This window comes from Trichomycterus rosablanca, chromosome 5 (genome assembly GCF_030014385.1).
Source record: "Trichomycterus rosablanca isolate fTriRos1 chromosome 5, fTriRos1.hap1, whole genome shotgun sequence".
Lineage (NCBI taxonomy): Eukaryota > Metazoa > Chordata > Actinopteri > Siluriformes > Trichomycteridae > Trichomycterus > Trichomycterus rosablanca.
Window position 1 is genome coordinate 37,536,877 of NC_085992.1, and position 13,133 is coordinate 37,550,009.

Sequence of the window (13,133 nt, forward strand, 5' to 3'; positions counted from 1 at the left end):
GCATTTCCCATTAGGTGTTTTGCCTCAATTTAGAGGTGTTTTTTTACTGCACTTAAAACTAATGCTTTGCTGGCATTTCTTGGTTTTATTTCTCACTATTTCAGAATGCTGGCCAACCAGGCCTGTCTGGAGAGAGACAAGATCAAGGCAGACTTGGAATTGGCTGACCGTCGTAACCTCCAGTTGGTCAGAGAGATTGATGACCGTCATGCCACCATGGAGTCACTTAATGAGTCTAAGATCAAGTACGTTTATTTCTATACAAAATCATTTGTAGTGTAAACACACAAATCCCATTTTTAGAAAAGTATTGTTTTGTAAAATACTCTAAAAAAAAAAGATTCCGTGATTTGTTAAATATTTTATATCTTTAACTGACAAAAGTACAAAGAAAAGATTTCCAATGTTTCAACCTATTTTTTTTATTTTGTAAATGTAAACAAATTTAGTTTCAGTTGCTCAACAATTTGTTGTCTCTTGTTCTGACAATCTTTGTCAAGATGAACCATAAATTTTCAACAGGAGAATCATCTGGACTGCAGGCATGCTAGTCAAGCATACACACTCTGTCTCTTCGAAGCTATGCTGTTGTGTGTGTAGAATAAGGCCCGACATTGATGGCACCATATGTGCCTCTTTATACCCAATATACTGTACACCTAGGCATCAATGGTACCTTCACACACATGCATGTCACCCATGATGTGGGCACTGATGTATCCCTATACCATGACAGATGTTGGCTTTTTGAAGCTTTAACTGGTAACAGTCGAGACAGAATAACATTAAATTGGGCTTAATTGACCACAGCGGACATTTTTACTGTGTTTTGCTTCATCTGAGATGCGCTTAAGCCCGAAGAACTTGACAGCCCTTTACTGCATAGAATTGTTATGTAGTAAAGTTCCAAGTTGCGTTTCTTGATGCAGCACTGGACTGTTTTGAGTGACAGCAGTTGTCAGAAGTACTCCTCAGACCATGTGGTAACATGATGATTTTTCATGCAGTACTGTCTAAAGGCTCGAAGGTTATGCATATTTAACAGTGGTTTGCGGCCTTACACTATATTGACTGAGACTCTGGATTCCCTGAATCTTGTCATCATGTGATGTACAGTAGATGGCAAAATAATAATATTTGCAGTCTTGCATTTGTTCTTAGTCAGCTGATTGACAATTCCCTCATGCAGTTTGGCACAAAGTGGTGAGCCATGATCCATCTTGGCCTGCAAAGACTGAGGCATTGGTGGATCTGCCTTTTATACCCAGTCACCTGTTACCAATTTACTTGCTTTGTATGAATGTTTCAAAACTGTGTAACTTAAATATTCTATGATTATTTTTATTCATTTTGACCTGTCCCAACTTTATGTTGAAGTTACTTCTTTGCATTTTTTGGGTTTGTAGCATCACAAGATTTGACACGTCTTTCTGTTTAATTTAGGGATCTGGAGCAGGGGTACAGAGAAAAACTGTGTGCATTAAGAAGTGAGACTGAGCAAGAAAACGAGGTCCTGCTTCAGCAGCTGGAGAGAGAAAAAGACAAACTTAAAGACGAAGTGGAAATTCTCAGGGCTCAAGAAGCCAGTTTACAGAGAGAGGTCAACACTGCCATTGAGGTGATCATCATGACATTAACTAAATAGCCAACTGGTTAAAGATTAGTTATAAATATTAACTGCCACACAACTATTACACATTTAGAATAGAATAGAATAGAATAGAATAGAATACATTTATTTGTCATATATGCATATACAGGTGTACAGTACAATGAAATTCTTTCTTCGCATATCCCAGCTTGTTTTTGAAAGCTGGGGTCAGAGCAAAGGGTCCGCCATTGTATGGCGCCCCTGGAGCAGAGAGGGTCGAGGGCCTTGCTCAAGGGCCCAACAGTGGCTGCATGGCAGAGCTGGTATTTGAACTCTCAACCTTTCAGTTGATGGCCCAAAGCTCTACCCACTAGGCTACCACTGTCCTTTAAATGCGTTTTTACCAAACTCCGCATACAATGGCTCTGATTGAAACAATGCCTTGAACTATTGTTAATTGTTGTTGAATTTTACCTACTTGCATGATTTTCTCGAGGTGATTTATGGATGAATAATTCATAATTTACCAAAGCCCGTACTCTCCCATTTATTTCACAAAGTATTTTCTTAGTAGGGAAAAATGTTTCACTCCTCAATCTCTCTAATTGTACTGTATTATTTTCTCTTCTTACTTTACTATGATTATAATTCTTTTAACCTAAAAGTGTTCAGTGTCTCTGTATTCTTTTAATAACCGTGTAAAATGCTTTTTAGTTTACCTGAGATCTGAAGTCTAGGGTGTTCATTTTAGTAAATTATCAAGTAATCTTAACAGGAAGGGTTCAAGTGTTCAAACCAGATTCAAAATCCCTGGTTGATAAACAATAGTGCATTTACATTAAGCTGACATTTTAATCCAACATGATTTGTAATTGAGAATAAAACTGAAACAATTAAGGGTTAAGGGTGTTGCCTAATTGCCCTACAGTTTCAGTTTGGTGGTATGGGCCGTTAATCACTAATCCTGTTGCTACCTAAAGTACGTGGTGTGTGCCATTAGTGGCTCAGCAGTTAGGGTACCAAACTACTGATTGAAGGTTATGGGTTCACCATTAATTAATACACCTATTAACTAATACACCTAAATGACTCTGCAATTTAGAAATAAAAGGGGTGGCTGTACAGAGAATAACTGTTGGAGGCACGATGACTCGGTGGGTAGTACTGTTGCCACACAGCATGGTTCGATTCCCAGGTGAAGTGGTCCGGGTCCTTTCTGTGTGGAGTTTGCATGTTCCCCCTTTGTCTGCGTGGGCTTCCTCCAGGAGCTCCGGTTTCCTCCCACAGTCCAAAGACATGCACGTGAGTTGGAAATACAAAATTGTCCATGACTGTGTTTAACATTAAAGACGTGAACTGATGAATCTTATGTAACCAGTAATTACCTGTCCTGTCACGAATGTAACCAAAGCGTGCAAGACATGATGTTAAAATCTCTGTATAACTCATAATGTAAGTAGAGAGAAGATGTAATGACAAAAACACTTATTAATTTATACATTGCTATTAACAGCTTTATCCTATTAGGGGTCACAGTGGGTTTTGCGCAAGATGAAAAAACACCTTGCACAGGGCTCTAATTAAAGTGCACCACATACTGCAAAAAAAAAAAATCACTTATTTACACCTAAGAATTTTCTGTTTAAATAAATTGGAGTTTGTAACCACTGCAGTATAGGACAATGTGTCAATAATGAATCATTTTTCTCAAGTATTCTAAAGGTATTGCTGTTCTCATCTGCTAACTCACTCTGTAAATATTTTCCCTGGATACAATCTTCAAGTCTTTGCTGTCTGTCTCTGCGTGATGTTCTGGCTTCCATGTGATCATGGCTCATTTGGAATGCAGCACTATTCACTCATGGTGAGTGGTGTGTATTTCTTTATGTGCTGTGGTGTCAGGTTGAGCATTTCCTAATCTGACATTACAGGAGTACACTCGTTTAGAGGAGGAGAACTGCGCTCTAAAGAAAAAGCTGTCTGAATCTGAAAGCACAATCGCTAAACTGAAGGAGCTAAACCATGTACTGCAGGACAAGGTCAGAACATTTTGTCTAGTTTTCCTATATTAACATGTATAAAACTTGATTCTTTGGTAGCTGACAGTATGTGGACAATTACACGTGTTTGATATGATCGACAGTGTGATGGTTTAGACGTGAACAGCACAGGACTGCTGAGCAACGAGGAGCATCTCTCAGGAATTATAAAGGAATATGAACAACGTTGCAGGGTGAGTTGTTTGTGTTTGTGTGTGTGTGTGTGTGTGTGTGGGGGGGGGGGGGGGGGGGGTATAAGGTGAGATTGAGCGTATCTGGGCTAGGCTAATGCTGCTATATAAGAGCCATTTCTTAAAGGAGCCATCTTTCAAGCCAAGAAACCCTCAAAGCAATTCAAAAACAAATCTATTTTAATAGTAAATGTAACATGGAATAAATTGGGTTATTTCTGTATGAAACAACCATTAATTGCTTCACCTTATGGGACTTGATAAAGTTTTTACTAAAATAACTACATATACCCAAAATAAGGATTCTGGCCCTTTGTTATCAGTACTCAGTGGTAAAAAAAAACACAGCCTTTCTTAAATGTAATAATAAAAAGTTTAGTAAACATATACTAATGAAATGTCCTAAACAGCAACGATTGACAATCTATAGCAATTCCTAAGACTGAGTAAAATCTTAATCAAACCAAAATTGGTGTGAGAGTGCATCTAAAGAACAACGCATGACAAGGACTATAAACTGAAATACACTGATCAGCCATAACATTAAAACCACCTCCTTGTTTCTACACTCACTGTCCATTTTATCAGATCCACTTACCATATAGAAGCCTTTTGTAGTTCTACAATTACTGACTGTAGTCCATCTATTTCTCTTCATACCTGCTTTCACTCTGTTTTTTAATGGTCAGGACCCCCCACAGGACCACCACAGAGCAGGTATTATTTAAATGGTGGATTATTCTCAGCACTGCAGTTACAATGACATGGTGGTGGTGTTAGTGTGTGTTGTGCTGGTATAAGTGGATAAGACACAGCAGTGCTGCCGGAGTTTTAAAATACCGTGTCCACTCACTGTCCACTCTATTAGACACTCCTACCTAGTTGGTCCTCCTTGTAGATGTAAAGTGAGAGACGATCGCTTATCTGTTGCTGCTGTTTAAGTTGGTCATATTCTAGACCTTCATCAGTGGTCACAGGATGCTGCCCACGGGGTGCTGTTGGCTGGATATTTGGTTGGTGGACTATTCTCAGTCCAGCAGTGACAGAGGGGTGTTTAAAAACTCCAGCAGCACTGCTGTCTTATCCACTCATACCAGCACAACACACACTAACACACCACCACCATGTCAGTGTCACTGCAGTGCTGAGAATGACCCACCACCTAAATAATACCTGCTCTGTGGTGATCCTAGGAGAGTCCTGACCATTAAAGAACAGCATGAAAGGGGGCTAACAAAGCATGCAGAGAAACTGATGGACTACAGTCAGTAATTGTAGAACTACAAAAGGCTTCTATATGGTAAGTGGAGCTGATAAAATGGAGTGAGTGTAGAAACAAGGAGGTGGTTTTAATGTTATGGCTGATCAGTGTATGAGAGTTACCATTCTTGCGAGTGAATATAATCAGTGTAAGCATGGCATAAATAAATAAATAATCAACTATATAAAAAGATGGTGGCTAAGTGGGTAGCACTGTCACCTCACAGCAAGAAGGTCCTGGGTTCGATCCCCAGGTGGGGCGGTCCGGGTCCTTTCTGTGTGGAGTTTGCACGTTCTTCCTGTGTCTGTGGTTTCCTCCGGGTGCTCCGGTCTCCTCCCACAGTCCAAAGACATGCAAGTGAGGTGAATTGGAGACTGTGTTCAATATAACCTTGTGAGATGATGAACATTGTAATGAGTAACTACCGTTCCTGTCATGAATGTAACCAAAGTGTAAAACATGATGTTAAAACCCTAATAAACAAACAAACTAAATAAAAAGCATAATATAAATATATTCATTTTTCTTTTTACATGATGGTTGAAAATTCCATTATTATGATTGATACAAAATGTATAAAATAAGTATTAGTTAAACTTTCCAGCCTTTGAACTAAATATAGTAGATATATTATATTACAGAATACTAGATTCTAAAAATATAAATATACTGTATGTATGCTAGTAAAACACTTAAGATTTTAAATTCTCACATTCCTATTTTTAGTCCTAATTTTATTATACAACATGTTTAATCTTAAATTATTTTATGCTATTTTCTAAGTCCTATGATACACTTGCTTTGATCATACAGTTTAAAACATTGGTAATATTGTGTTTTTCAGATAGTTCCTCTATATTTGCAACAGAAATATTTAAACATTTAAAAATTCACATGCAAATTTTTTAAAGTCGTACTGGTTTCACTTCATAGTTACCATGGCATTTTGTGACTGATACAGTATGTGTGTAACAGGAGTTGCAGGACAGGAATGACGAGTTAAGCTCAGAGCTAGAACTGCTAAATAATCAAGGTTCAACAAAGAAAACCAGACGATCAAGAGAGAGACTCTCCACTCATACCTGGTCTAGTCGCAGTGTACTAACCACTGATTCAGATTCTGGTAATGTTACCTGAAATTCATTTTTACTGCTTTTATCATCTTTAAGCTATTACATTTTAGAGACTGGGGTTCTTGCTTGAAAGTCTGTCTGATCTAATGTCATGATTTAATGTCACCTTTTAGATGACCCTGAAATGAAAAAAGACCCTCCTCCCCAAATCAAGAAACTCTCTGAGAAGAATGGTAAGCTATTATGAAAATTTTATCCACTGAGTAAGGATTTTTTTTTTTTTGCTGTACGCTAATTTGCTATTCATTTGTGGACAGGTCTTGGTTCATTAAAATGTCTGACTTCTTCTGTAAGTATTGAGACAGAGCTAGCAATGGAGCAACTGAAGGAGAGGTATGAACAAGAGGTTCAGGATCTGAAGATCCAGCTTGAGACAAAGGTAAAGAAATCACAAACACACATCTGTGCTTAAACAAGTAGATTTGAAATTCAAGTAAGCTTCAATTATATATTTTGACTGGCCTTGACGATTAATAGTTGGCACCATGCTAGTGGCAGCCTGAAACATATTAAAAATATAGACATATTTAAAATATTTTTTTGATTTTTATATCTTATTTTTGCATTACATTACTTTTACTTTTGTATTCTTTTATATACTACATTGACGCCATTGTGTGATGCTTGTAATAATTGTGAATTGCTGCGGTAACACTGCAGTTTTTTAATGATGCATACACCAACATCTGTAACACTGCACTGATACAGCCACACTGATAATGGACTTCCTTGTATAATAATTTAAATCTGTTTACAACATAAGTGCTGGTAACTGAAGTGTTGTGGAAAGTTTCATCATTGTACTCAAAAACCTCAACAAAATTCGTTTTTACTATCTTCACATTTTCATCATTGAAAAGGTCATTATTCACGAGGGATCTTCAAAAAGTTTCCACACTTATATTTTGGTTAGAAACTGAGGGTGCGAGGAGTGGTAATCGGTCGTGACAGAGAGAGTTTATAGTCTGGATTTAGCGGCATCTGATCACCTTTTTGGATGCTTTAAGGGGAAGAACGGTGCATCAGTGGCTACGTGCTCAACCATAAACATTTTTTGCTGATGGCATTAAAGTTGGGGTGCCCAGGTGGTACAACAGGATATTTGGTTCGAAACTCGGCTTTGCCACCGGTCGGCTGGGCGCCATCTAGCGGGCATAATTGGAAAGTGCCTTCAGCAGACACGGTTCTGCTAGGGCGGGATGACTGAACTGTGTGGGTGGGGTCTTCAAACGTTGTGTAAGGACCCTGATTGCCAGATAGAGAGGTGCCTGTGCAGAGTGCATAGGCAAAAAAGAGTTCCCCTGAGGGGTGCGTGCGGGTCGGAGGAGGCGTGAGCAGCAATATACCCACCTCAGCTGCAATCAGGGATCCCCCAGCAGCGGAAGACAAATTGACTACGCTAAATTGGGAGAAAATGCAAAAATAAAGTAGAAAAAAAAAGTTGGAACATTACTGGGAAAAAAGCATCGGAAGGTGACTATATAGAGAAGTGATGTCATTTGTTTTTGAAATTCTTAATGAATAGAGTTTTAAAAGTGTGGAAACTTTTTGAAGAACCCTCATACATTATTTACATTTACTGTTTATCCCAAACAAATTGCCGTTTTGCCTTGCATTCCTTACAGGTGAATTTCTATGAGCGCACCATCGAGCTGATGAAGCAGAACATCGAGGTTGAGAGGAAGGAGATAGCACAGAGCTACAAGTTGGAAATCAGTGAACTGGAGGAGCAGAAGACCCTGGTAGAGGAACGGGTTGAGCAGCTGCGTCAGACTGTGAAACGTTTGGAGGGGGAACTCAGGATTAAGAGTGAGGTTATGGCGTGGGGGCCTGAGCAGGAGCGACGAGCTCAGCGTGAGCAGGCTGAACTGGAGCAGAACTTCGCTCGTGAGATCGGTAACATTGTGCATCGTCTTACTTCAGAGAAAGATCAGCTGGAGGCGGAGCTTAAGTTACAAATGAACCAGGAAGTGCTACTTGTCAGGTGGGTGCTTCTAGATATTCTTGAAATAAAAGTTTATGTTCCTTATTTACTCCGGAACAAATCCCAGCTGCAGTTACACCATTATCTTATAGTTTGTGTCTTGCTGATAAATATGAACTATTATTCAAAAGACATCCTTTTTGAATCTCAGCTCTGCCATCCGGCTGGGCTGGGCGTCTACATGAACAACGATTGGTTGTTTACAGGTTGGGAAAGCCTGACCAAGGTTCCTCATAACTGGTGCAATTACGACCTCTGCTGGTTGATTGATGGTGCCTGCGCAGAGTCGAGGAATAATGCTGATCAGGCTGTGGCTCTCCATGCACAAGGCTGATCCACATATGAACTCACCTCGTGCAGGTGAAAAGATGCAGTCGGTACTGCATAAGTTTCGGGGTGTGTGTGTCAGTTGCGAAGCTCCTCAGTCAGCAGTGGAGGGTTGTATCAGTAGAGGTGAAGTGTTATGCAATCAGGGTAATTGGATACGACTAGATTAGGGGAGAAAATTGGGGGGAAAAATTGGAAAAAAGACATAGCTGTTACTTGGTTTGTTGCAGCTGCTGCTAAGTTAAATATTTTCAGTTCAGAAATCTAATTTAACTTTTTAAATGTAATTTAAAGCTATTAAAATAAGTTTTTTTGTGTGTTTAGTTTAGTGGTCCTAAGTCAGACATGACCCGGACAAGACGAAAACAGTCCTCAAATTTTTTAAGAAATAAAATATATAAATGTAATATATTTATATATATTTTTTATTGTTTTTTATATATACAGTGTATCACAAAAGTGAGTACACCCCTCACATTTCTGCAGATATTTAAGTATATCTTTTCATGGGACAACACTGACAAAATGACACTTTGACACAATGAAAAGTAGTCTGTGTGCAGCTTATATAACAGTGTAAATTTATTCTTCCCTCAAAATAACTCAATATACAGCCATTAATGTCTAAACCACCGGCAACAAAAGTGAGTACACCCCTAAGAGACTACACCCCTAAATGTCCAAATTGAGCACTGCTTGTCATTTTCCCTCCAAAATGTCATGTGATTTGTTAGTGTTACTAGGTCTCAGGTGTGCATAGGGAGCAGGTGTGTTCAATTTAGTAGTACAGCTCTCACACTCTCTCATACTGGTCACTGAAAGTTCCAACATGGCACCTCATGGCAAAGAACTCTCTGAGGATCCTAAAAGACGAATTGTTGCGCTACATGAAGATGGCCAAAGCTACAAGAAGATTGCCAACACCCTGAAACTGAGCTGCAGCACAGTGGCCAAGATCATCCAGCGTTTTAAAAGAGCAGGGTCCACTCAGAACAGACCTCGAGTCGGTCGTCCAAAGAAGCTGAGTGCACGTGCTCAGCGTCACATCCAACTGCTGTCTTTGAAAGATAGGCGCAGGAGTGCTGTCAGCATTGCTGCAGAGATTGAAAAGGTGGGGGGTCAGCCTGTCAGTGCTCAGACCATACGCCGCACACTACATCAAATTGGTCTGCATGGCTGTCACCCCAGAAGGAAGCCTCTTCTGAAGTCTCTACACAAGAAAGCCCGCAAACAGTTTGCTGAAGACATGTCAACAAAGGACATGGATTACTGGAACCATGTCCTATGGTCTGATGAGACCAAGATTAATTTGTTTGGTTCAGATGGTCTCAAGCATGTGTGGCGGCAATCAGGTGAGAAGTACAAAGATAAGTGTGTCATGCCTACAGTCAAGCATGGTGGTGGGAATGCCATGGTCTGGGGCTGCATGAGTGCAGCAGGTGTTGGGGAGTTACATTTCATTGAGGGACACATGAACTCCAATATGTACTGTGAAATACTGAAGCAGAGCATGATCCCCTCCCTCCGGAAACTGGGTCGCAGGGCAGTGTTCCAGCATGATAATGACCCCAAACACACCTCTAAGACGACCACTGCTTTATTGAAGAGGCTGAGGGTAAAGGTGATGGACTGGCCAAGCATGTCTCCAGACCTAAACCCAATAGAACATCTTTGGGGCATCCTCAAGCGGAAGGTGGAGGAGCGCAAAGTCTCGAATATCCGCCAGCTCCGTGATGTCGTCATGGAGGAGTGGAAAAGCATTCCAGTGGCAACCTGTGAAGCTCTGGTAAACTCCATGCCCAGGAGAGTTAAGGCAGTTCTGGGAAATAATGGTGGCCACACAAAATATTGACACTTCAGGAACTTTCACTAAGGGGTGTACTCACTTTTGTTGCCGGTGGTTTAGACATTAATGGCTGTATATTGAGTTATTTTGAGGGAAGAATAAATTTACACTGTTATATAAGCTGCACACAGACTACTTTTCATTGTGTCAAAGTGTCATTTTGTCAGTGTTGTCCCATGAAAAGATATACTTAAATATCTGCAGAAATGTGAGGGGTGTACTTACTTTTGTGATACACTGTATATATATATATATATATATATATATATATATATATATATATATATAAAAAACAATATATATATATATATATATATATATATATATATATATATATATATATATATATATATATATATATATATATATATATATATATATAAAAACAATATATATATATATATATATATATATATATATATATATATATAAAAAAAACAATATATATATATATACAGTGTATCACAAAAGTGAGTACACCCCTCACATTTCTGCAAATATTTCATTATATCTTTTCATGGGACAACACTATAGACATGAAACTTGGATATAACTTAGAGTAGTCAGTGTACAACTTGTATAGCAGTGTAGATTTACTGTTTTCTGAAAATAACTCAACACACAGCCATTAATGTCTAAATGGCTGGCAACATAAGTGAGTACACCCCACAGTGAACATGTCCAAATTGTGCCCAAAGTGTCAATATTTTGTGTGACCACCATTATTATCCAGCACTGCCTTAACCCTCCTGGGCATGGAATTCACCAGAGCTGCACAGGTTGCTACTGGAATCCTCTTCCACTCCTCCATGATGACATCACGGAGCTGGTGGATGTTAGACACCTTGAACTCCTCCACCTTCCACTTGCGGATGCGCCACAGGTGCTCAATTGGGTTTAGTCCATCACCTTTACCTTCAGCTTCCTCAGCAAGGCAGTTGTCATCTTGGAAGTTGTGTTTGGGGTCGTTATCCTGTTGGAAAACTGCCATGAGGCCCAGTTTTTGAAGGGAGGGGATCATGCTCTGTTTCAGAATGTCACAGTACATTTTGGAATTCATGTTTCCCTCAATGAACTGCAGCTCCCCAGTGCCAGCAACACTCATGCAGCCCAAGACCATGATGCTACCACCACCATGCTTGACTGTAGGCAAGATACAGTTGTCTTGGTACTTCTCACCAGGGCGCCGCCACACATGCTGGACACCATCTGAGCCAAACAAGTTTATCTTGGTCTCGTCAGACCACAGGGCATTCCAGTAATCCATGTTCTTGTACTGCTTGTCTTCAGCAAACTGTTTGCGGGCTTTCTTGTGCGTCAGCTTCCTTCTGGGATGACGACCATGCAGACCGAGTTGATGCAGTGTGCGGTGTATGGTCTGAGCACTGACAGTCTGACCTCTCACGTCTTCAACCTCTGCAGCAATGCTGGCAGCACTCATGTGTCTATTTTTTAAAGCCAACCTCTGGATATGACGCCGAACACGTGGACTCAACTTCTTTGGTCGACCCTGGCGAAGCCTGTTCCGAGTGGAACCTGTCCTGGAAAACCGCTGTATGACCTTGGCCACCATGCTGTAGCTCAGTTTCAGGGTGTTAGCAATCTTCTTATAGCCCAGGCCATCTTTGTGGAGAGCAACAATTCTATTTCTCACATCCTCAGAGAGTTCTTTGCCATGAGGTGCCATGTTGAATATCCAGTGGCCAGTATGAGAGAATTGTACCCAAAACACCTAATTTAACAGCCCTGCTCCCCATTTACACCTGGGACCTTGACACATGACACCAGGGAGGGACAACGACACATTTGGGCACAATTTGGACATGTTCACTGTGGGGTGTACTCACTTATGTTGCCAGCTATTTAGACATTAATGGCTGTGTGTTGAGTTATTTTCAGAAGACAGTAAATCTACACTGCTATACAAGCTGTACACTGACTACGCTAAGTTATATCCAAGTTTCATGTCTATAGTGTTGTCCCATGAAAAGATATAATGAAATATTTGCAGAAATGTGAGGGGTGTACTCACTTTTGTGATACACTGTATATATATATATATATATATACACACACGTGTGTGTGCGTGTTTACTGTAGTTATAGCTTAGATTAGGACAGTATGAGGTTTATCAAGCAATAAGATGGGTAGTAATATTAGTGCCTCCTTCATTTCTGTTTTGCATTGCAATGAACCACGTCTTTATCGGTAGAGCAAATAAGCCCTGTTATACACTGACGATACAATTTTTTATAAAAAAAAAAAAATGCATTTTCTCCCCTCTCCTCCCCATTTTTAGCGCATCCAATTTTTACCTGATTGCGTTATGCTTCCTCTCTACTGGTGCTGACCCCCACCCCTGATTGAGGAGAGTGAACTGAAACACGCCCCCTCCGACACATGAGCAGTACCCGACTGTATCTTTTAACCCGCACGAGGCCAGTTCTCATGCCAATCAGTTTTGTGCACGGAGAGCCACACTCTGATCAGCATTCCTCTACTCTGTGCAGACGCCATCAACCAGCCAGCAGATGTCGTAATTGCACCAGTTATGAGGTCCCTATCAGGCTCCCTTCCCTGGCTGAACAACAGCCAAACGTTGTTCGTATAGCCGCCCAGCCCAGCCGGATGGCAGAGCTGAGATTTGATACAATGTATTTGAAATCCCAGCTCTGGTGTGTTGGCGTAGTTTATGCGCCACCTGAGCGGCCTTGACGATACAAATGTATGCGTCAAGCTTCAATAAAGTTGAACTTCACAT

At 40.3% G+C, this 13,133-nt stretch overlaps 1 protein-coding gene across 1 annotated transcript in view; it reads left to right on the forward strand.

Moving 5' to 3' along the window:
• Positions 1–13,133, forward strand: part of ninl (ninein-like) — a 42,978-nt gene that overhangs the window by 17,627 nt on the left and 12,218 nt on the right. The window contains exons 10-17 of the mRNA XM_062995158.1: positions 105–245; positions 1,444–1,618; positions 3,523–3,630; positions 3,735–3,824; positions 6,058–6,205; positions 6,329–6,388; positions 6,473–6,594; positions 7,841–8,199. Coding sequence (XP_062851228.1) covers positions 105–245; positions 1,444–1,618; positions 3,523–3,630; positions 3,735–3,824; positions 6,058–6,205; positions 6,329–6,388; positions 6,473–6,594; positions 7,841–8,199 — 1,203 coding nt within the window. The remainder of the gene's footprint in view (positions 1–104; positions 246–1,443; positions 1,619–3,522; positions 3,631–3,734; positions 3,825–6,057; positions 6,206–6,328; positions 6,389–6,472; positions 6,595–7,840; positions 8,200–13,133) is intronic.